This window comes from Numenius arquata, chromosome 4 (genome assembly GCF_964106895.1).
Source record: "Numenius arquata chromosome 4, bNumArq3.hap1.1, whole genome shotgun sequence".
NCBI lineage: Eukaryota > Metazoa > Chordata > Aves > Charadriiformes > Scolopacidae > Numenius > Numenius arquata.
Window position 1 is genome coordinate 34,369,354 of NC_133579.1, and position 24,149 is coordinate 34,393,502.

At 37.0% G+C, this 24,149-nt stretch overlaps 1 protein-coding gene across 1 annotated transcript; it reads right to left on the reverse strand.

Annotated features, from left to right (window-relative positions):
• Nucleotides 1-751: 751 nt before the first annotated feature.
• LOC141463817 (uncharacterized) lies at nt 752-23,656 on the reverse strand. Its single transcript, XM_074146444.1, has 18 exons — nt 23,249-23,656; nt 22,580-22,657; nt 21,628-21,696; nt 21,120-21,150; nt 18,890-18,949; nt 18,401-18,481; nt 17,603-17,739; nt 15,729-15,851; nt 14,184-14,226; nt 13,036-13,155; nt 12,081-12,222; nt 9,870-9,915; nt 9,490-9,549; nt 7,280-7,387; nt 5,501-5,597; nt 4,290-4,490; nt 2,165-2,285; nt 752-1,220 (listed from the first exon to the last, which is right to left on the reverse strand). The coding sequence occupies exons 2-17, from the start codon at nt 22,628-22,630 to the stop codon at nt 2,206-2,208; spliced, it is 1,449 nt and encodes a 482-aa protein (XP_074002545.1). The 5' UTR covers nt 22,631-22,657; nt 23,249-23,656; the 3' UTR covers nt 752-1,220; nt 2,165-2,205.
• Between the last annotated feature and the right edge of the window lie 493 nt (nt 23,657-24,149).

The window sequence follows — 24,149 nt, forward strand, 5'->3', positions numbered from 1 at the left end:
CCTACCCAGTCACCTGGGAAAACCCTTCTCCTTTCCACTCTCTGCCTTCTAAGAGGAGTACAAGTTCCACTTTTTTTTTTTTTGTTAGAGATTGATTCCTCTTGCTTAAGCATTAATTCTCCAGTTACCCTAGATGTCTGGTTTGCTGTTACTGTGGGGAAAAAAATATCAAAGTGTGTAATACTGAATACAGTCAGAAACATTGTTTAAGCATCATTAGGAATGAAAATGCCCTTTTTCCTTACTTTGCAATGCTGACACAAGATATTATCCTTAAAAACTGTTTTGGAACAAACACAATTTTGCATTACTATAAGAATATACCAAGGCATCACAAAACACAGGCAGATACAAGAAGAAAATAATATAATTCTTTTCCAGCTTGTATTTGCACCAGAGAAAGTTTTAAGGGGAAAATAATTGTATAACTGAATAGAAATAGACAATGCTAGACCATGTTCTCAAAAAACATTTCCAGAAGCATACACTTTATGATTTTTGTGCAGTTCAGTTTTCTCAGCTGTCTTTGACAAGTGCAGCAGCACTCTGCAGCATGCCATTCAAAGCATTTTATATCAGCGTGCCATAGATTCAGAGGTCTGTCCATTTCCAGCATGGTCCTCCTGCACCCAAGGAAAAAAATACTCAAATCCAAGTAATTTCAACTTAATTTTAACTTTATTTACAGAAGAATGATTCCACAGTAAGAGAAGAAAAGAAGCTGTCCCAGAGATGGCCATTTACAACAGCTGAACATTCTGTGTTTATTATTTTAATTAATAGAATGTTCAGTACTTTGAAAACAAATAAACAAACAAAATGATGTTTCTATTTTTATTTTCTGTATTAAAGGAACAGAATTCAGAATTTCATATCAACTAAAAGATGTTTTTACTGAACAAGAACATATTTAGAGATGCTGTAGAAATTCTTCACAATTTCTTTAAAGCAGCAGTTTGTGTTTTAATTTCTTTAACTGTCATTGAACTGTTTTCATTCCTGTGTCTGTTTGTAGAACAAAACTAACCAATGTTGTTGCTGCTTTCTTTATTACCTTATTTTTATGGCGTCTTGCATTCCATGATATGAAGATGTGAAACCATCAGGATGAGGATTCTCAATTCCATCCAGATCTCCAAAAAAATGTAAGTTAACATTAAAATGTTCATTTACCATCTGGCCCCAGCATGTCTATGTTACACCAGCATTTGGCTGCAAAGCTGAAGAGCTTTAATTAGAACCACTGAATGCTACCCAACATCAGAAGCAGGAAGCAAATATTAATTACACAATTTAATTTTTAATATTTTTTTCCCCAAGCACACTAACTTATAACCATCCCAAAACATTTTTCATCATCCTGTAAAAGTAGTAGTCATTAATATACAGACCTTACATTCAGTCAAAACCACTACTACTTTAGTTGGAAAAAAGTTCACGTTAAGAGGACAGTATAAGCCAGCTCCCATTTCATTCTCATACTGGTGGGATAAGAGAAGCCAAAAAGATCCTTTCATTACCACATCAGTGCGTCCTAACCATAGTCTGGTTAGATCTCTTGGGACATACCTCTGAGTTTGCAAGCAAAGCCAGCCTCTGTTGACTTTGCTACAGCTTCCAATTATCCAGGCTTCCTAAATTGGCTATAGTCCAGGCACTTCTCAACTCAGAACTAGATTGACAGCACTGAGTTTTTATTATTATTTTTAATCTTTATTTTAAAAAAATATATGGAGACCTATTCATAATCCTTATATGGGAGTGGATTTCTGATTACAAAAGCTTTTGAGTCAGGCCCACAGGGAATAACTTCTGAGTATTGGTCATAGGATGAATTTGTACTGCTGACTGCAGTAGTTCCTTCTGCTGGTAACTCTTTGTAAAAGAGCCAACAATAAGATCAGACTGTCAACATACAGTATTTAATGACAGTGAGAAGAACAGCAGTTACCTATTTTAAAAGTATGTTTTAACATGGAAAGAAAGAACATGAGCTTTACAACCTTTCCACAAATATAGAAATTTTGGCTAATTGGAGAAATAAATAACAAGAATCTCAAAACCAAGTTATTAATTTAATTAAAATAACACTGTACAAAATTCAAACATAGAATAATCAGCTACGTTGAGTTCATATTAAGTGAAACAGAAATCTCAAACTTACAGAAAGTAAGCATTGCTATATTAGCTCTATTAACTACCGTGTCACTGTGTGCTGCCATTGCTTGGTCTTCTCAGAGTTCCACTTTCAGTCAGGATCCTTATAACATTCGGAATATCAATTCCTTAGTTAAAGGCAAACAAACAAACAAACAGAGAAAATAAGTGGTTTGATGATAGAGTACATTTAAAACCACAAATTATACTGAAACATTTAGATGCTGACGTGAGTTTGGATCTTTCTTATTAAATGAAAAATACCATAACTGTTAAAAATCAGGATATGCGTGGAAGCTATAACTATATATTGCTGTGGACAGCTCTATTGGTTCAAAGTTCTGTCTTGCCCCTCTACTATCTCTGACTTTCAAAGATCTGTAGCTGGTAATCAGGAAAGCATGACCAGAAGTGCTTGATTTTATCACTGTAACAGTAAGTCAAAGTGTCCTCTTCTGAACACAAGCAAGAAAGCCATGTTGCTTTAATGGAACTAACGTCTATAACTTTAGGAGGGGGAGAGGAGAAGTAGAAGAAACACAAGGACAGCTTAAGTGGTAATAATGAGCATTCAGCACCCATAACCAAATGTTAAGGGAAGAGTAAGAGCAGGGCAAGTGTGCCCGATACATGGTGGCATGTGGGAATACTATGTTCTCCCAATCTCTGATCATCTTCAGCTCAGGAAAAGTTCCAAGTCTGATATGGCAAACTTTTCATTAGCCAAAACAGTGTTGATAACACAGCAGTGTTTTGGCTGTTGCCAAGGGGTGCTTGCACAGCTTCAAGGCTTTCTCTCTTTCCCACACTGCACCCTCACAGAGATTAGGCAGAGGACGGGAAAAAGACTGCTAAGGGACACAGCTGGGACAGCTGATCCAAGCTGCCCAAAGGGATATTCCATACATCATGCTCAGCAATAAAAACTGTGGAGACAAGGGGGTGGCTGTCGCCTGGAGACTGGCTAGGCTTCAGTCTGCCTGTGGGAACTGCTGAGCGATTGTCTTTGCATCACTTGTTCCCCCCCACCCCTTCCCTTCACTTATTAAACTGTCTTTATCATGACCCACAAGTTTTCTCACTTTTGTTCTTCCTATTCTCTTCCCTGTCAGCTGTGGAGTGGGGGGGAGGAGGAGGCAGCAGTGAGAAAGCAGATGTGTTCAACACACAACAAAACCTTAAAAAAAGAGAAATACGCATAAAAGAGAACCACATTTGCCACTCATAAATTTTCAGGTTCCAAAAGAAGCTTTATGGGAGAAATCACTACTATCATTAACTTAACCACTATGTTCTGGAGCTCCCTAGGACCAGGTGATACTCATGGAAGAGTGAAAACCATGAAAATAGCAAATTGTTGTATGTTGTCAATTTGTTCCAGAACTTCCATCCCAAACAGATATTCTGCCCAGTCATGTGCACACACACGCCCAAGGAGAGGTTATGGCATGGATTGCAGTCTCTCCAGTTCTACAGTGAGCACTCACACAAAGAATATCTTAAGCTCCTCTACTATGTACTCATCTTCAGTGTTTTTTGTTTTTTTTTTTTACCCTCATGATCCTAAACACACTCTGAGAAGCTTAGAAAGGTACACAGGAAGCTTCTGAAGAAAGGGCAGCAGTTGACTGGAGATGTGGGAAGGTTTAGTACCTAAACGTTATTAGAAACTTATAAGCAAAAGATTACTTGTCTCTGATTCATTATTATTTCTATGTTACCGTGCAAGTACAGTTCCTTCAGGAATCACTAAGTAAAAATCTCCACAAACCAGTGTTTCACCAGTTATATCACAGACAAGAGATTACGCTTTTTTCTAATAACAATGTGCTTGATTTTAGTTAGCTATCTCTCACCATGTAAATGTTACTATGCACAAATGAGAACAGAATTTAAAAAGAAACTCAGCAATTATTAACACCTTCATGGGAAGGCTGACATTTTGAATTACCATTCCTAAACTGGATCCTGCAAAAGTTAAAGGGAAAAAAAAAAGTCTCTTCGGCGCTTCTTAATACCTCAAAGTTCTTTGACCCGTATAGTCCTTCATATTTCACAGAGCTAACAAAATTATGTTATGTATATTTTTATATGTGTGTTTGTGCGTGTGTATGCATGTATACATGAATTACCTCTGAAAGCTGGATTTGCTGCTGCTATTTTGTGTAGAGTAGCAGTAACTTCCTCGACATTCATATTTCTTACACTGTTCAAAAATTCAGCAGTGATGTTGTTCTCATATGCGGTTTCTGAAGAACCAGTTGAGAAGTTTTGGGGTTCATCTTCTTCATTTACTGATAAGGACTGCTTAGCTGACCTGTTGCTCGAATAGTCTTAAAGAAGAGAAATATTGTTTTTCAGCGAGAGGAGATTCTGTAGAGTCTTCATTACCTACTTCTCTAAATAGGGCTTTTCAAAACAAGGATTCCCAGTCTGGCACAGCAGCATTGCTGTTAAGGTTCACATCTGACTTTGCTACTTTTTCATACAACTGAGAATCCAGAATGCTTTCCATTTACAGAAAATCCTGTAGAAACAACAGTGGGGAGGTATTGAAATGAAAGCTATTTTCATTATGCTTACAAAAAGGAACTGGAAATCCCAAGTCTCATATATTGTAAGTCATTGCAATTTTTGTTATTAGCATTGTATTAATTGAGGTTTTCAAAAGCTAAACTTCCTAGAAGAAAAGAAAATTGACACAGCACAGAAAAAAAATAAAAATCATACAAGATAGCTTCACTAGTATTCTGGTTATATTGCCTCTCCAAGCATATGGTTGTACTTCCCATGCTTGAGAAAATAACCATTTGCTTATATCAAGAAGAAAATGACCTCAAAGAAATCCAAGATTCTTTGATAAAGTTAATTAGAAGTACCAAGGTCAAGTAGCTGCAATATTTGAGTATTAAACAATTATCCATTCTATACAACATAATTTTGTTTCCAGCAACATCTTGATTGGACTACACCTGCACTAATCCTCTTCTCCACCAAGAAGGGAAAGAAATGGGGAAATGGAGCAGGGAGGTCAGAGTTAAACTTTGAAAGCCTCCTTAGGAACTGTTGCCTCTGGACAGAAAGAAGTCAGAGTTGATACTAATTCGATTCCTCCCCAAATCCTACAGTTAAGTAAGATGAATGTTTTTGAATAGTCTGCCCTTTCTGACATTTCTTGAGGATAGAAAGAAACCCCCAAACTATTAATTTATGCTACTTGATCCTGGCTTTATTCTCGCTTAAGCTCTGCTTTTACAGAAGCAGGAAAAAAAGGCTTACTAAAATTTATGCAAGGTTCAGTATTAAGATTTAAGCACAATCAAGATTGCAAAGGTAACATTACCTGTATCAGAGTCACTAATATCTGCTGAAGTCAGGTCGGACTGTTCTGTGGAATATTCCAATGCTGCTTCTCCATTATATTCAGTATCTAAGAGGTCCTACAAGTTTGGAAAAAGTTGTGTTCAGAATTTCATCACGACAATCTCCTGAAATTACGAACTACTACATTTTTGATTATCCCAAACCAAATAAATGACCAGTATTTCTGCTACCAAATCTGAAAAATCAATTTGAAAATCATGCAACTGGTAATGAACTTCTATGTATGTATACACTGCTCGTGGTATCTCTCTACATTTGAAAAGCACTGTATTAGGCCAAGAAGTGATACTTATAGAGCCTAATTCTCAACCTATCAGGTCAAAAAAGGAAGCATTTTACACTCAGAGTAAAAGATTTAGTTAAAAAATACCAGTTGAAAGATCAGTTCAGGATACTAAAAAACCCTAATGTAGGAAAACATTCTATTTTTCTAAAATTAGTAGGTTAGAAGTTACTTCAGTTACAGCTTGAATTTTTTTGTAACATGTCAGATTTTGCCCTCTTTCCATATGAATAAAATAACAAAATTCTATATGGAAAAAACCAGCAGGAATAAGGTGAAAGTAAGCTTAACGAGGAAGTAGAAAGCAATAAATAATTAATGAAAACTCAAGGCATGGAATTTATTATGGAAAAGTACTGCATTTGGGGCAGAAAGAAAGCAATAGAGGGAAGATGGAATATAGGTAACAAAGACAAACTTTATAATAAAGTCCAGAATTAAGAGGGGTTTTTGAAGACAGAAGGAAAAAAAAACAAAACATTTTTTCTTGAAGTGTCACCTCTGTGATTCTCTCCAGCTTGTTGCCTGGTATTTACCCTCATTTGGCATTTTCCAATTAAGCTCACTCTTTAAATAAAAAAGTAGTTAAGTAGCTGTAGTAATAGGAGTAGCTGTTGTGGTGCATGAGAAGTCTGTTCAGCACTGACAATCCTGCAAGAAACTCTGGGAGGGATAAGGAATAAATACTGGCATACTTTCCTATGGCAAAGATGTTGAATGGATCACCAACAAGAGGAATGTTTCTACCATCCCTGTTGACAATGGGGCAATGAAAAAAAAGTCATCCCAAGAGTGGAAACTGTGGAGATTATGGTGTAACGGAATGTAAACTCAAGGTATAGGGAACGCAAGTGGCAACCACAGCAGCCTCAAAGAAGTTCTCCCCAATAATATGCCTGTGTAAAGACAAGTCAGTCAAAAGTTAATAGCAGAGAGGTGGAAAAACTGGGTTTCTAATAGTGGAGGAAGAAAAGAGACCTCAAAGGGAACAGTCCAAAGAGCAGGACCAAAAGTTGTGTAAGAAAGAAAACTGATGTCAATAATGCTTGATTACATGGTGAACAAAGTGAAGGCTGAAAATGGAAATGGGATACAGAACAAGAGTGTCAGGGAGGTCAGCAGAGATGAGAAAAGCTTAAATTAGAATTGAAAAGGGGCAAAAAAAGCAGAAAAACCTAGATGTAAGGAAAAGCATGGGAAATAAGAGACAAGATGATTCTTAGCTGCTATTAAAAAAACAAAAGCAAGCATCTTTGAACAGAAAGTATTAAGACTCCTCAACAGAAAAGCTGTAATTTTATCCTATCATCACTACAAAAATTCAAGTATTTAATGGGCAAAACTTACAATACAGTCTTCACAGCAATTTTGTTTAATTAAACTGTAATAATAAAAATGCATAATCACAGGACTGTACAGATTAGTAGAACAAAACCAACACAAAATCCACATTACTTTGTTTGACGCAGCCTGCTGACGATATTCCACCAGTGCATCTGTAAGAGTCTGTGTAACTTTTAGGATAAATGAAGCATCATCTTCATTCAGTATCTCAAAACTTTGCTAGGAAAAAAACAAAACAAAACAACACACAAAAATTTTCCTCCTGAAAGACTAAAGTATCACCATGTATAAACAAAACCTGCAGGAACCTCATTTTTATGTCTCTATCCTTCTGTCAGACATGGCTGAAGTTACAAAGCAAATACAGTTTTTACTTTTAATCCCATAAACTGGGGGTGGAGAGGTGGAATTGAAGAGGAAGCTAATAGAAGGAAGCTTCAGCTACCCGAAACAATCCTTTGAAAGGAACAACCCAAGAATATGCCTGGAAATACATACACAAAAATGCTTTTCCTTAAGTGTTTTGATGTCTTCCCAAGATACCTGCACACAAACAAATGGGTACAACTTCCCTGAGACAATATAGTCATAAACCATTTCTCTAGAAAGTAGCAAAAAGCCAGAACAATGCTGAATTTAAAAATATATGCCACCTTGCCTTATATTAACCTTCTTCTCAAAAAGTCTAAGGAAAAAGCATTCTTTGAAACTCTGAAGCTCTAGTAAGAGAGCAAGTTCTAGCACCAACAGCCATCACAGAGCGTGCTACATGCGTCACCCCCTTGTCTGTTCTAATAAAGTCGTGCTGAAAACACTTCTACTGCTCACAATGTAACAGAACTGCAGCTCTGTCCTAACAATTCAAAGTCTTCTGGATTAGAAACAAACACCTTTAAACATTCCAGACAATGGAAAAAAGTAATAAAATACTAGCATTAAGTTCATATGTGGCCGCATAATAGGATTAAGTCATATTTTTAACGCTAAAAGTATTTATCTCTCCCAGTTTGCACAAGGTATATTTAAAGAAGATCTTGTGAAAATATAGGTAGAAAAAGAAGATTAAACTTGGAATATCTCTGGATATCAGGTAATAAAAGAAATATAATTATTTTAATGCCAATGCTTAGCATACTGATTTTCACAATTAAAAAAAAGAGTATAAAGTATGGATAATCATTGAACAACTGGAATTATTCCATGATAGGAACAGCAAGTCCAAAAAAGATACTCATAAAATTACTTTCCACTATCTAAAAAACCTTTGGAATCCAACAACAATAGAAACACATAATGCAGCTTTAAAAAAAAAAAAGACTGTAGATGCTAATATTAAACAATTTTCAAACTTTCCAAAACAGAACACCGTTCCAATCCCATTCCCAGCAGTCCTCTTTTGTTCTTGGAGGACAATCATACTAAGCAAGAGGATGTCTCAAAACAAATTCAAGTTTTATTAGCAAGATGCAATCTTTATACCTAATAATTCCCTATTAAAAAGGGTAAAAAGGATTTTATGATAGTCAATAGTGCCTAAATCACCATGCAGTAACTGAGTCACAGCAAGTAATGGTAAAGATTTTTGTACAGTTTGTCTACTGAGGCTTTTAATAAAATCACCACTTCTGTATACAAGACCACAAATATTAATAAATATTGTTGTTAATAAATAACAACTAGCAACTGCTAGTTTCTCACCCTTGATTGCAACTCTGCTGTGAATGTGTACATAATACATATTTTGAACAACTGAACAAAACTCAGGTGTTCTGCCATTACTTTACAAAGGGATTAAGTAGGTTTTCTCAGTTTATGGGGGCTTGGGGGTTTTTTGTTTCAGCATACAACTTGTATTTTATTTCTTAAAAATTGCTCCTTTCCTTTCTGCATACCTCAGATATTTTTCTTCATTCTGCTTCCTTCCATTATTGAATTACGAAATTCCTCATTTGAAAATGATAGATCAGTTATAAAAGAAAAAAAATTCAAAAGGTCATTTCAGTTAGGCATGTAATTCAGGAATGGAGTTAAGCTATAGTTGAGAAAAATGCATTAATTTTCAATGCAAGTCATTCCTCTGACAGTAAACCAGTACTTCAGTAAAAAACCCTGTCTAGAAACGTTAGAATGTATACATATATTATAAATTCAGTGATATTAATTTCATTCTGAATCCTACCTTCTGATAAAATATGTTGTTAGTTCAGCAGGTTGCCTATGTTTTGGCTTTCATGTTATTTGCTACTTTTTGAACTTAGTAATTCCATTAATTTATTTTGTTTCCCCCAAAATTACATGGCAAGGTAAGATTTAACACTCACCAAATAACCCAACAGTTCTTCTTGACTAGTGAATTCTTCAGGGTTTGCTGTAAATTCTTGCTGTTTAATATGAAAAAAAAAGTCCAGAGATCTATTATGTGCAGTAATTATAATTAAAATTAAACAGTAATTATTATTATGGTTATTCTAGATTCTTGCTCTAATTAAATTGTGGGTGCTTGCATGAAACATGTACATGTGTTTTCATGGCAAAGTAGGAAAAAAACTTGTTCTTACTAGTTTTGCTTCATAACTTGTATCTAATTTATTGTCAATAATATTATTAATTTGAATAAGCAAAAGCAAACACCATTGCCAATCATATATGAAAGTAATTATTTCCCCAACTATTTGTAACTCATTAATGGAAAAATATTCACCTCAACTTCCTTGTTGTCTTCCTGTGATTCCTTATTGGTATCACACCTTAAGATAGAATAAATGAATAAGTAAACAAATAAAACAGTATACAGTTGGTTGATCTATCAAAATGTGTAACCAGTCAATAACTTGTAATCAGTTTAAATTCCTACTACAGTAGTTCTGATACATTCTGACAGGTCACATATTATTTCCTTGCAGAAATCCCAGTGGTCCCAGATATCATCGTAAAAATTATTAATGAGGGTTTTTTTACTGTGATTAGCTAGTATGTAAGTTCTAGACCCCAGAATTAAGAAAAAAGTTTGACATTTGTAGGAAAAGCTGTAAGCTTTTTGTATGCATTGCAGAAAGACAAGGCCCCTAATTACAGCAAGATTTTTTATCAGCACCTCACAAACTTGCCTTTACAAAAATTCAGCTATAAAAAGTATTTTACAACATAGCAATAAAGATACTGGGCATACAAAGATTCACGTGGCTAAAAATTACTAAGCCATATTTTTACTGTTCTGCCACTACAATTACTATAGGTATATTCCAACCCTTTGCAAGCCCAGGAACCAGGGCTGAGAGCGCCTTTTTTTTTTTTTAAATTAACCAAAACCATATGACTGCCAAGCCAAAGCCCTCCTCTTTCTTGAAATCTTTCTTAGGAATCAAAAGTGTAGTAAAAGCAGATGATACCTTGAATTTTTCAAAATAAAATAGTAATAATAATGAACTCAAAATAAGATAATTTACATCTTCAGATGACTGTGCAGAACTTCACTACAAATAAATTAGAATTAATAGAAATTCTCAAACTGATACTGCAGAATCATTATTTGTGATGATGATCATCATTTGTGATCATCATCAAAATCATGTGGAAACATCATTTGACTGCTTGCTGTCAAAGAGAATCTGATCTTATTCACAGAAGTTGAGTTCACATCTCTCAGAAGTCTCACAAAAATAAGCAGTAAAGGAACAAGCTGAAGTCCCAATTTAGAAACTTAACTTCTAAATCAGTCTCTCGCTGAAACACCTGGCTGCTGATAGTTACCCAGGATCTCTCTGAACAACTGGATTAAAAGAACAACAATAAGTGATTTTCCAAAGGATGCTGTTCTTAAAATTTAAAGTACAGGACTGCACAATGAGGATGTGTCAGGTAGAAATAGACAGCAGCATTTCCAGATGTGGAAATAGGGAACTAATTCCATATCTAACTATTTTTGCCATTTTCACAAAGTAGTTCCCTCTCCAGATTAAGAAGCGTTACAGTTACTTGAAAACCAGACAAATGAACACAAAGATTCATAAACCTGGACTTGAATCTGGTTTCAGTTAGTCTCTCTCATTAATGATTGCCCCACAGAGAGGCAAAATTTGTGCAAAAAGATATTTCAGGAACAAGAAAATTTCCCTTTTACTGGTTAACAGTAAACAAGCAAAAGGTGTTAGCCCTCTGTGTCTAGGAGAGATACTACTGGTTTAAAACTAAGAAACATTCTAAGAGAATGTGATTAGAGCAAAACCAAAGAATTAATTGTTAGAACAAAAGTCTTATGTTTGGGTTGATGTGTGTATATCCCTTATGAAATGCTTTCCTGTGGTTCCTGGTGTTGCACAAAGATGATTGATGTTGGAGATATCCCCCTCACACAAAGGCTGATAGTTCAAACTAAACTCAACAATACTGTTATTAATAAAGATGTTTACAAACAGCAAGCACAGTTTTACCATTTTAGAACCCCACACAATACTTCTTATTGTTCCTCCATGAAATCTTTTGTAAAGATGAACCCCAATTGTTACAGCTATTTACTGATTAACTTTTCCTTCTAAAATCAGTTCATATCAGTTCACCCTAACTGTCTGACATGAACCCATAACAGAAGGTTTTTTAAACCATGAGGGAACATTCTTTTTGAATTTGTAATACATGAGGATTATGCCTTAAGGATAACACAGTTAAATATAAAAACTAGTTGCATCTAGAGCAAAATGTGAGGTCACTTTACGCACACCAGGTTTCCTGCTGATGAGAGTAGTTTACGACTGAGCACAATTTCAGAAGAGAAGCATTTCACTATCATAGCATGCCTTTCTTTCTCACAGCATACTCTATGCACAGCAAATGTAGACAGTTATCATCTACAACATTTTCCTTTGAATAAATGTAAAGGGTTTTGGGAGTGGTGGATTTTCCTTGTTTGTTTTACTTTTCTGAGTTGTTGCCTTTGCTGCCACCTTCAGTCTTGTTGCTTTTGCTGCTTTCAATAACCTTATTAGGTTCAGCCTTGTCATCTGGTTTTGCCTGTTCTTTCTGACTTTTTTCCTGCTCCTCTTGAACATTCTTTTCATCTAAAACAATAAAACCAGTATATTTAGTAACAGGTTTCTGATATTTTAATTTAAAAGTATTCTTTGCTTAGATTTTTTTTAAAATATAGCATCAATAAAACCTGAATGTGTAAATAAATTATCTTGTGTAGAAATAAAATAAAAACTGTACCTAAAAATCAAAGATTTGGTTTAGCCATGAAGCACAAGTTTGTATTTCTGCTCAGAAATATTCTGAATGAGAATAATTATAATGCATTTAGACAAAACCCTAATTTCATCTTTGACATTGTCTACAACTTAGTAGCCTACAACAAAGCAGCAATTTCTAATATTTCTTCAGTTACATGGTATTCACTGATTTTTAGATTTAATTCTGGCTGTGTTTTCAAGAAAGCAAGCATTAGTCCAATATTTTAGATGTTGTTAAAAAAAAATCTACCCAATCTATTTCCTTTTTACTCCTCTTGTGCTCTAAACAAAGTCTGGCAGGCAGCTATTGCCATTTTTTTTCGTGACACCAAAGAACAGCTTATATGCCCAAAAAGAGTCTGTGCCCCTTCCCCCAAAAATACACATAGTAAAAACTTCTAATTATGAATCTTGTCTTGTTTCTGTTCTGAAGTGTCCAGTGACGTTAAGTGAAATGGGACAGTTTTCTTTGCAAACACTGGGATTATCTTTCCTCTGCCACAAACCCCATCCAGACACTGTGCAAATTCACCCTCTGTAGCAGAACATAACCATAGAAGCTATAAACAGGCACATACAGAGTAATTCATGCATTGGTGAAAGTTAAAAAAAATCTAATTAAAAAAATAATTTTTCTTTTACCTTGAATAGGGTCTGACATTTTTCCATCCTTATTTTTACAACCTGTTTTTTCATCATTACTAAGTGACGTATCCACATGCTGAATTTTAGCTTTTGAAGGGCTGTCATCTGCATTAGGATCTAAACAAACACGCTTGAAATGTAGCACAATGGACATTATCTTGATAGAGGAGGGTTCTAAAATTGCACTTCAATTTCAACTAGCTCTGTTTCTGTGCACTATTAGTTACAAACATTAAGAATAATTTTATAAGCATTATTATATGACAGCATATTAAATATGAACCACAAATAAATAACAAAATCTTAAGTACATTATACCCTGTTATAATTACATGCATAGATCTTTTAAAAGATGAAAATATTGTAAATACAGTAGAATTCCACATAGCCACATGCAAAATTAGATACATTAACCAATAAATTGGTTACAGTCAAGAAACTTAATTTGAATAGGATTCAACTTATTTCAAAACACTTTCCTAGATTCAAAATGGATATCTTTCCTCTTCAGAGTATGAGACACTGCTAATATAGATCAGTTTTTAGCCATTTTCTAAAGTGGCATGCAATTGTACTGTCTGTCCATCTGGATGACATCGTACTACAATTAGTTTTGAAAGATAAAACTGAGTGGAGAAGTCTCATAGACACCACGTTCCTACAATTTTGTATCAATGGCTAGTAAAACAGAAAGTTTTCTTCCACAGATAAGAGCTATAGCTGTGCTTTAAGAATTCTGTCTGGCTTTCTGGACTGCAAATTAAATACATGCGTGGAGCTCCAACCTGCTCCTTTTGCCCAGCTCACCAGAATACTTGTGAGTAGCTGGCACTGCAGCGACTACAGCAGTTACCAGGTAAAAAGAAATCATAGGTAAAGGATCCTGGGAAGGGAGGGGGACTGGGACGGAAAGAGGGAGAGAGAACAAAACCATATAAAACAGGTCTCTAGTTATGTCACCCATGGAAGAACTTGTTCATCCATCAAATTTTCAATATAAGCCATAAAAATGCAGCTTTGTACATACGAGCACACTACAATTACTGTCCATTTTTTTTCAATTTGCCCTTAAATCAAGCTGATTTAGATCAAAGGGAGTTTACCCAAATTGGAAATGTACACTTTACATCCCACAACACACTTACATTCTTGCCATCTCCTCCTCATTACTGGAGCACCTCTAACAACCTAAAAATAAAACCCATTTATGTTAGCTATTTTGAGGATACAATTATTTCATAGGTATTTCATCAGAGTTAAATATTTAATTTTTTAAGGACATATGACCAGTAGTATTAAACACATAGGTGTAAATCCCTGAATTCAAAATCAGTAAGTCAGTTACCTGGACACTCATTTACCACAATTAAATTTTTGTTAGAGCTAAAAGACCAATCAAATAGCTGGTTTCAGGAAATACAGCAGCAAAATTAAATCAGCCTATGGACGCTCTATTTAAAAGTTCCTTAAATCGAGAATGGATTTGCTATAGGTGTAGTGAAACTTCCTAGAACAAAACGGTCTACAAAATATATATACTACACCCATGAACATAAATCTCAAGTAAAGTATACAGTCTTGAGTTAAGAAGAAATCTGAATTAGTTAAGTTGGTCAAAAGAATGAATTTGATGATCTGAAATCTCTCCCTTCTAGAGCATTCATTCTAGAAGAAAGTCTTGATCTTCCAATATTCCCATACCTTTTTTCTTAGCCAAAAAAGAGTAGGATCAGTACAGGCTCTCATCCTTGAACCTAGCACCACACAGAAACAAACAGGGGTCTTTTTTCAGATGGGCAGGAACTTCAACACAGTGACATTGTGAACTCCACTTTGAAATCAGACGTAGCCTATGCACATTAAGTAGCACCAGCAAGAGATCTTGCCAAGAAACACTGCTTTAACAAGCAGGATGTTGACAGACATTGAAACTGATGGAGAAAGCAAATTTAATGTACACCGTAAAGAACACTAAGCACCTGACTAAGCTTGTCATGAATCAGAGCGGTAAGGTACACCTCAAGAAGAAACTTTGCCAATATCCTGCCCAGATAAGATGGTAAACGTGTCTAAATACTGTTGTAATGTAAACATCAACAGAAAGCAATATGAAGATATCTTTATAAGAACATGCTTCTAAGAACTTGCAGCTCCCCAAGAATTTAGGCTTCTGGTGCTCCTGCAATCCCATGGCGTTGCTGAGAACCTCATATCCACCTCATATCCCAAATTTCCCTCTGTACTACTAGAATTTTTACCTGGCTCCTCCGAGAATTGCCACAAGGTGCTAAAAACGCAGAAACTAATTCAGAAAAGTCATAAAGGTAATTTCCTAGCAACAATGAAACAAGATATTTTACACACAAACACACACACAGAGATGAGGGTTGATTAAATATTAATATAGATATTTTGTATTATTTTTCCATTCTAGAATCATATTTCTGTAGACTCAGGTAGCATGGCTATTATTTCAAACGAGAAATACTTATGATGGGAGCGACCAATGGGAAACTGTGTCCAGAATAATCCTGGAAGAACTCTTAAGATGACAAAAAGCACTTGTAATAAAGATTAAAAAAGCAAGAATTTCCTACCATCCAAAGCAGATCTGTCCACCATAACAGAAATCACTTACTTTGGTTTTTTTTAATAAATATAAAACTTCCGGAATTCTTAAAGAAATGTACCTTTATTTGTTTTCTTCCTTCTTTCTTCTCAATTGTTAATGCAACTTGCCTAACTTTTCTGTTCAGTTCAGAGCCTTTACCCTTAACTTCATCAGATTCTGCTATCTCAGGATAATGTTGTTTCTAGAAAATAAGGAAATGCAAATCCTCAAGTCACACTTTATCCTACACAACTCTTTCCAGATTTAGCACAGCACAATTAATTATGGGAGATAATTAATTTTTACATATACAAAGCAGAACTTACTAAAATGATTATGTACAGAATCACAAAAAAATTTAGGGGACTGAAGGCAAATCTTCTGCTCAGTGAACACTGAACCAGTTGCACAGGGCCTTGCCCACTCGGGTCTTAAAAAAACTCTAATAGATTCCCCCATCTCTCTGGGCAACCTGCTCCAATGCTTGACTGCCCTCACAGTGAAAAACTTCTTCCTTAGGTCAAGTAGGAAACTCCCCTGTTTGAATTTATGTTCCTGCCAACCATCTCCATAAAGGGCCTAATTCTGCCTTCTTAGTAACCTCCCCTGAGGTATCAGAGGGCTACTATTAGACCCCCCTGACACTTTTTCTTCTCCAGCCTGAACAAGCCCAATTACCTTAGCCTCTCCTCACAGTGCAAGCGCTTCAGCCCCCTGACCATCTTGGCAGCTCTCCACTGGACAATTTCATCAATAGCTTTCTTGTCTGCAGTAGCACAAAACTGGACAGGATATTCTAGATATGGCCTAACAAGTATGAAGAACAGAGGAATAATCACTTCCTTTGATCTATTGGCTGTACCCTTGTCAGTATAGCTGAGTTTGCCGTTAGCCTTCATTGATGCCAAGGTACACCACTTATTTTTAGCTTGTTATCCACCAGGACCTCCAGCTCCTTTTCAGCATTTAGTCTCCTGCCTTTCCTAATGCCTAGGGTTAATCCACCCTAGGTGCATGACTTAAAAGCTATCAATGGTGAATTCTTATATTTTAAAGTATTTAAAAATATAGCAGAGATTCAGTTAACAAGCATAAGATTCAGAATTGCAGAAAACAGTTCAAATTAAACAAGAAATACAAGAACTGAGAACATCGAAACTCAGCATATACATCTGAATTAATGACCAGAAACAGCATGATATTTACAAAGGACGACATTGCAGATCCATCGCAGTACACCTGATAACAATATTAGCTCTAAAACTGCCTCAAAACAGTATATGGACTCAACTTTCTATGACTTTAAGATACATGGAATATAGTACCGACTTTGAGCAGATATCAAAATACTTTTCAGAATATTTCTCTCTCAGTTTTGTTAAAGCCTGTCCTAAACAAATATATTCAAGTAAACATTCAAAGACTGGACAGTCTTATTTCTCTAAACATAATGAAAAAAAAATGTGTTTAAGCGTTTATGGGCCAACATGAACCTTAAAAGCTTTGCAAATTTCCATAAAAGAGGCACAGAACTTACATGGCTTGTCCAGCCACAAAACTGGGAATAGTTTTTTTCCCCGATTCCAAGTCACAGCCTCTATCCAATACATACCATGTTCATTTATAATTGTGTTCCTTTTAATCTAAAGCATCTGAAAGATGGAACAATTTCTTCATTGATCCAGTTCTTTAAGATAATACAAACTTTAGTCAAAAACCTATTTCTAGCCAATTTTATCTGTAGATTTCATTATTGGTATTACTGGTCAAGCAAAACAGAATAAACTAAAAAACGAGTGTCTGCAGCGGACAGGCATACACCTGATTGATGGAAGAATTTTAAACCCATTTATCAAAGTTAATTTTTTTTAAATTCATAATACGACCAGCAAATTCTCTACTTAAACCATTACATTCAAAAAAACCCAAAAAACCTTTACTCGAAAAACTTACCAGGTATGCCAGTCTATGCTTGGAACCACAAACATGCATGAACATGTTACTCAGTCCTGTTTTACAGTGACACAGTTGACATTCATAGAGAAAAGCGAAATCATCTTTTGATCGGTATTCAACTATATAATTAAGTCCTGTATTAATAAAAAAAAAAATAAAGTTAGGAAATTTGATGTTTGCTGGAACAAATAATCAGTGCAAGTTACAAAAGAGACATTAAAAGAAATGATTGCTACCACATGCTGAACACGTGAATCAAGATTCTTAGAACCATCATTAACTTTTATCTTTTGGGTGTCTAGACTTCCTCAACACCAAAGGTACAAAACTGAATGTTTATGCCTTAACTGAATGTCTTATGTTTACCACATAGGACTTAAGAATTTTATTTTAAAAATTCACCTAAAAAAAAAATAGCAACAATTATTTTGTAACTATTTAGAAAGGAATGTATTTTAACATGTGCCCCTGTAGTTATTTTCCTGTCCACTCCACTCTCCCTTCCTTCCACAGGATGTGCAGTTACATTTCTGTCATATCCCCTTAGATTGTTTCTAGAGAATATTTTCAACATGTGGTATCCAACCTTATCAAAAATATTCCAGGCCAAATCTAATGATTTTGACACTAAGATCAGTCACTTTCATACCATACTACTGAGTATTCAGTGTAAACATAGTAAGATTTTATTACATATTACCCAATTTTACATTTTAAAAAATTAATCAATTCTCTTTAAAGCTAAACAAGGTAAACATCACACAAGCAAACAATTAGAGTATTAAAAGCCCTCACCAAGTGCAGGTTCTGAATCTTTACATGTATTAAGCTGTTCTTCCAAGGTCTGTCCATGAAACTTCTCTGGCTCAGTTTGCACTGTAGATAAAATCAATTTTATATAATCCCATATCATCCATCTATCAATCAGTCTTCACAGTCTCAAGTCATATCATAAAAGCCCTCCAATATGAAACAAACTCCTGAGTTTAACCTTTGGCCTAGAGAAAATATGCTGAGAAATTCACATTCAAGTGAATCCCTGCTCATACATGGCCCTACATCACAAATTAAATCAGTTACTGACAACCGTTATGCCCCCAATTCTATTTTCACTCTTTTTAAAGCACTTTGTTTGCAAATATTGTTTTAAGTATTATTACAAAATGTTACTGCAGATGGAAAATATAATGAACCAATGACCTGCGAAGGTCTAGACATCACTTGCAACACTATACCTCAAATATTTTATTCCTTCCACTTTTTTTCTTAATTAAACATTCTTACCATAATCAGGAAGTTTTACAGGTGTTTTCACTTGCTCCCCTGAGCCACTTGCTGTTTTAACTAAATAAAAAAAACAAACCAGAAGGGGAAACAAAATTATAAGTACAGAAACCAATATGGTATAATAATGTTTTTGGGTTTTTTTTTTAAAGAGAACTCTTTGAGCTTTTTGTTGACATGAGGAAAAATAAGCTATGTTTAGTTTTGAATATGCTATGAATCTTTTTCGGCAAAAAATAGACAAAAAACATTTACACTAAATAAGAACAAAGTTATTTAATATCAAGCAATTCAATTAAGCAGGCAGAAAGAAAGACCAATCAAGCCATTACTTAGCACACAACATGGGTTCAAATACACATCACAAAATTATTAAACACTGGTTTAAATTGTAAGTAATTATGGCTGTAATTTAGTTTATATAGAAGACAACCTGCAACAATGGAAAAGCCTGACTGATGGACTACAATGCAAATAGCTTTTATTTTATAACGAACAAAGCTTCATTTCATAAATTTCAGGGCTACTTTAATCCTGTATGTCACAGCAATTCAGTTTAAATCCTCTGAGGTGCTTAAACTACCAGTCCACGCGCTGCCTGCCAGGGCACTTGACTCAGCCCATAACCCTGCTGTCTTTTTCAAAAGGTCTGCAGTTATCCTCTCCCCAGTCAAATATTTTTTTCTATCCACATATGGCATGTGATACAGCTGGGGCTGCAGAACCTTAAGAAAGGTAAAACAGAGATGACTACACAACATTATCTGCTGCTGAGGAACCTGGAGAGAGACAGACATCTGTATGAGAGAGATTCTGTCTGTTTGGGAGTGGAATGCCAAGCACGCAAAGGAAGCAAGTTGCTGTTCCCTGAACAGCTTAATAAACTCACTATAAGAAAACAACAAGAGTAGGATTTCAGAAATTCGGAAAGCTCAGCATTTTACTACATGGAAATAAATAAATAAATCAGTAGCAGTGCCTGAAACAACTCCAGCTAAGGGCAAATTTGTATTTTTTCATCTCTTAAATAAATGCCCCTCAAGCCTGTTACTCTCCTGTTGCAGTATTCTCTTACTAAAACATCAGATATTGCTAAGAAGTTGAGCATAAGGCTTACAAAAAACTCTATACAGAAGGTGGGAGTCAGAAGGCTTCAACATATACTACTGCATCAGAAAGAGTCACATATGCTTCGATTACAGAGGTAATCTTCATGAAAACTCTTCTTGAGTATTTTAAGTTACAAACTATATTGTGTTGACAACTGATGAAGCTGCCACCTCATTCCTGCCTGCATTGCCACCAACCTTCTGAAATGATCTTAATGAAAAGATCAGAAGAGTAAAAGAAAAGGAATAAAGCATTATGAAGATAAACCTACAAAGACTAATAACACAAATCATATTCTGGTCACTAGAACTCATCAAGTTTTTAGTGGCCAACTGATCCTTTTAATAAAAAAAAAAAAAAAGAAGAAATAAAAAGACATGATGACTGTCTGCCGATTCGCCGCTAAACATTTCAGGGCATTCATTTCAGCAGCATCCAGCCTCTAAATATTTAATCACTTAAATTTCCTTTACAGTCCATACAAAAATTCCCAGATTGGGTAGGTGCAATGACTACGCATAACATGGACCACAACTTTCAAACCAAACTCTAGAAGTGGTGCACCGTAGAAACCTGTAAATACATTTTGGTGCATCATGAAATGGAACTAGGAAAACAGTTATGAACATAGTTATACCTTCATTCCTTCTGGAACTAGACCAGTTCATAAAGACCATGTGAAGGTTTAATGATATATTAAACATATTAAAAGTACTTTGCCTCAGCTAATTAAGATATTTTTAACAAGCTCTTTTAAAAAACATATAAAGTAAATACAGAAAAACATACTTCTACATGCTTTAAGAAGCATAGTTTTTTAAAACATATTTTAAATCTTGAAAGTCTCTAAGGCCTTGAATTAAGGTTTTTAAAACTTTAATGTAGTTGGTTTGTAGTATTCTAGCTAGCGCTTTTTAATAAACTTTGCAAACCTCTTGCTGATATTATTGATTGATTTCTGTAGGATTAGATAACTATGTCATTAAAGAACACAAGACAAGTCTTAAAGAACAAGTCCTGAGAAAGTCTTTTTCTTGTTTGTTTCATAAACAACTACATTGGGGTGGGGAGAAATGTGCATGTATAGAACAGAGTAGAAAGTAAAAAATCTTGCACTTACCAATGCCATGAGCTTTCAGTGCTTCTTCAACCTAAGTTACCAAGTCATCAATCAACAAGGAAGAATGAAAGACACTTAAGATTCAAAAAATAAAAGTGCAAACATTTTATTATTTATAAAATAAATTAGATTAACACTAACACCACAAATTATCTCTGTTAATTAGATAGTTACATGAAATGTGAAAGCGACATACATCTTTTTTCCTAAATTGTCCATGATTTATATAATTCCGTTCTATATTTATTAACAGTCATACATTCTCATGTATTGTCTTTACTAACCCAGATAAAGAATTGTAACAACAAATTGTAACAACATTTTCTGATAGGATCAATGTACGAAACTAAGGTCTACCTTATTGCAAAACAGTAAAGCAACAAAACTAGATAGATATCTGAAATTGCATGCTTTAGCAGTACATTAAAAATTAGATTTCAAACCCATATTCTATTGTTAATTAAATCTGTAAAATCTGACAAAAGGTGCATTCGAAAACAGACCTTACCGTCTTGTGTTTGAATCCAAGGAAATGAGTCTGCAAGTTTAATGCAGAAGCGCACCAGATTTTGCAAATCTAGGTTAAAGAGAAGTATTTCTAGCATTGCATGTAAGCCAACAGAAAAAAAATACCATTGATACCAAAACAAAACAAATCTGCTATCAAAATGTCAGTATAGGTAAGTTCTACACGAGTACTATTCCTCCAAAGACAAACTAAAGCAGCTTTTAGAACTTCTCTTTGTGAGGCTCCAAGACCACCCAAAGACAGTGTAATGAAAAGGAATCTCCATGTCACATAAAAATTTCATTTGTTTCAGGCACCCTGCAGCTATCTCATAGCACATTTTTGTTTGGATAAGTAAAGACAGATCCAAGGTCTTCCTCACAAACTATTAACCAAGTCTGAACCAGAGGCAAGGCATAACTGTAACAAGCCAGTACACCTGCCTAAGATGAGCCAGTGGTCCTCAGTGCTGCATCCAGACTAACACACTTACTCTCACTAGTCTGGGGCCTGCCTCACTCACATGCACCTGAAGTTTTCCAATTACAGCTGGTTTATGCCTGGGTTGGTTCAGAACAGGAGCAGATTAGGTTTAAACTCATGTGAATGAACAAACGCAGTCTAGATATTTTCTCCTCCTCTAAAAAAAACAAGATGCTTAAACCCAACAGCAATAAACCTGAGAACAAGATAAATTAGGATTTTTTTTTTTCTGAAAAGGAGCTGCAGTTTAACCTTCCACTTTAAAATAATGCCTTTATTTAGAAACATAATGTTATTAAAATTGTTCATTTTAATAAGTTGGTTCCTGACACAAACATGACAAAGACAGCAAAGTAAGTTCAACTCCAGTGCTATTTATCAATTTTGCTCAAGAGAAGAAAAAAAGTTCACACTTGGTTCTACCAAAATTATTTTGCATTAGTTACAGTTTTCAGTAAGGAATACTTACATTGCAGTAGAAAGGGTTTACTTGCTTCTTGATCTCAGCTTCAGGGTCCATATTCGATCTTTAGATGATAAGGAAACCCTGGGCAAATTACAAAAAGATTGCAAACTATTATTTAACTTCACAAAATCATTCATATTCTTGTTCCACCTATTTAAGGGCCATGCATATCCCAATTTTAATTTTTGCCTCATCTTCAGTTACATTCAACCTTCAAACCTCCAGGGTAGCGATTACGTTTTTAACTTGAGAGCAAAGCGCAGCGTGGAAAGAAACAGTTCTTCTCCAAGAGTTTCCCTCTGGAAACACGAAGCCACCAGGAGATTAGGCACACCCCGAAACAAAACGAATCCGAACTATTTCAAGCTTCCGTCTCCTTGAATTGAAATAAGCGCATGGGCTGGGACAGATGACACGCAGCGGCGACAGCCAGGCGTGCAGAGCCTGAAATATGCCTTTGTAACGAGAGCACCACGGGGTTTGGGGAACAAAACCACGCTCCCACGCCGGACGGCGGCGGGGGGAGGCTACAAACCCCACCGCGAACAGAGGCCCCCCCGAGAAAGCCAGCCAGCCAGCCAGCCAGCCCCGGGGCCGCCCGCCGCGGGAGAGCGGACGGACGGACACCTGCTTCCGCAAGGAGTCGGGGAAACCGCCGGGCACCCAACTTACCCCAGCCAGGCAGCGGGCAGGCACCCGGGGAAGCCGGCACCCGGCGGCCACCGGCGCTCCCCGCTGCCCGACCGGCTTCTCAGTCCCACCCACCCGGCTGCCGGGGTCGGGAGCCGCCGCGGCGGCTGCCCGCTGCTCCTCAGGGGACTGAAGGAGGGCCGAGCCGCGCGCCGCCCGCCAGCCGTTACACACCCAACCGCCGCCGCCGGCGGGGCCCGGGGCGCACCGGGCGGGCAGGAACTGCGTCACGCCAGGCACGGAAGGGGCGCCGGCAGCCCGGGGGACGGGACGGGACGGGACGGGAGCGAGGAGTGAGAGCCCCGCGCCGGGCGGGAGGGGACGGGTCGCGGCGGAGGAGCGGCGGCAACCGCAACCCCCTCCACCCCGGCATGCCTCCCCCCGGCCACCGCTGGGGGCGCTGGCGCACAGGCGCGTCTCTCGGCCGGGCGATGTCGGAGGTAAAGCCCGAGCTGGCGTCTCCTACCGCCGCACTGGGACGGGCGGGCGAGCGGGGATGGGGATCCCCCCCACCCCGCTCGACATAGCTAGCGCCGTGAGGCCGCGTCAGAAGCAGACGGGGCCGCTCACCCCCTTCCCGGCGGCCGGTGGGTGTTTGCTCCCCAAAACACCACAAACACACCCCGCAGCCCCGCCGCACCTGAAGGCTCAGGGTCCCCCGGGACGATTCCTCTCTGCGGCACAGCAGGAGAGGCCGCCGGCTGTTGAGGCCGCCGCCGCCTGCGCTCTGGAGAGGCGGAAATCCAGCGCGGGGTTTGCGGGGAGCTGAAGGAGTGCCGGCGACCTGCCGGCGAGGAGGTGAGGGAGGCGGTGAGGGAGGCAGGCCCGGCCGCCCAGCGCGGGGGAGGAGGAGGAGGAGAAGAAGAAGAGGAGGCGGAGGAGG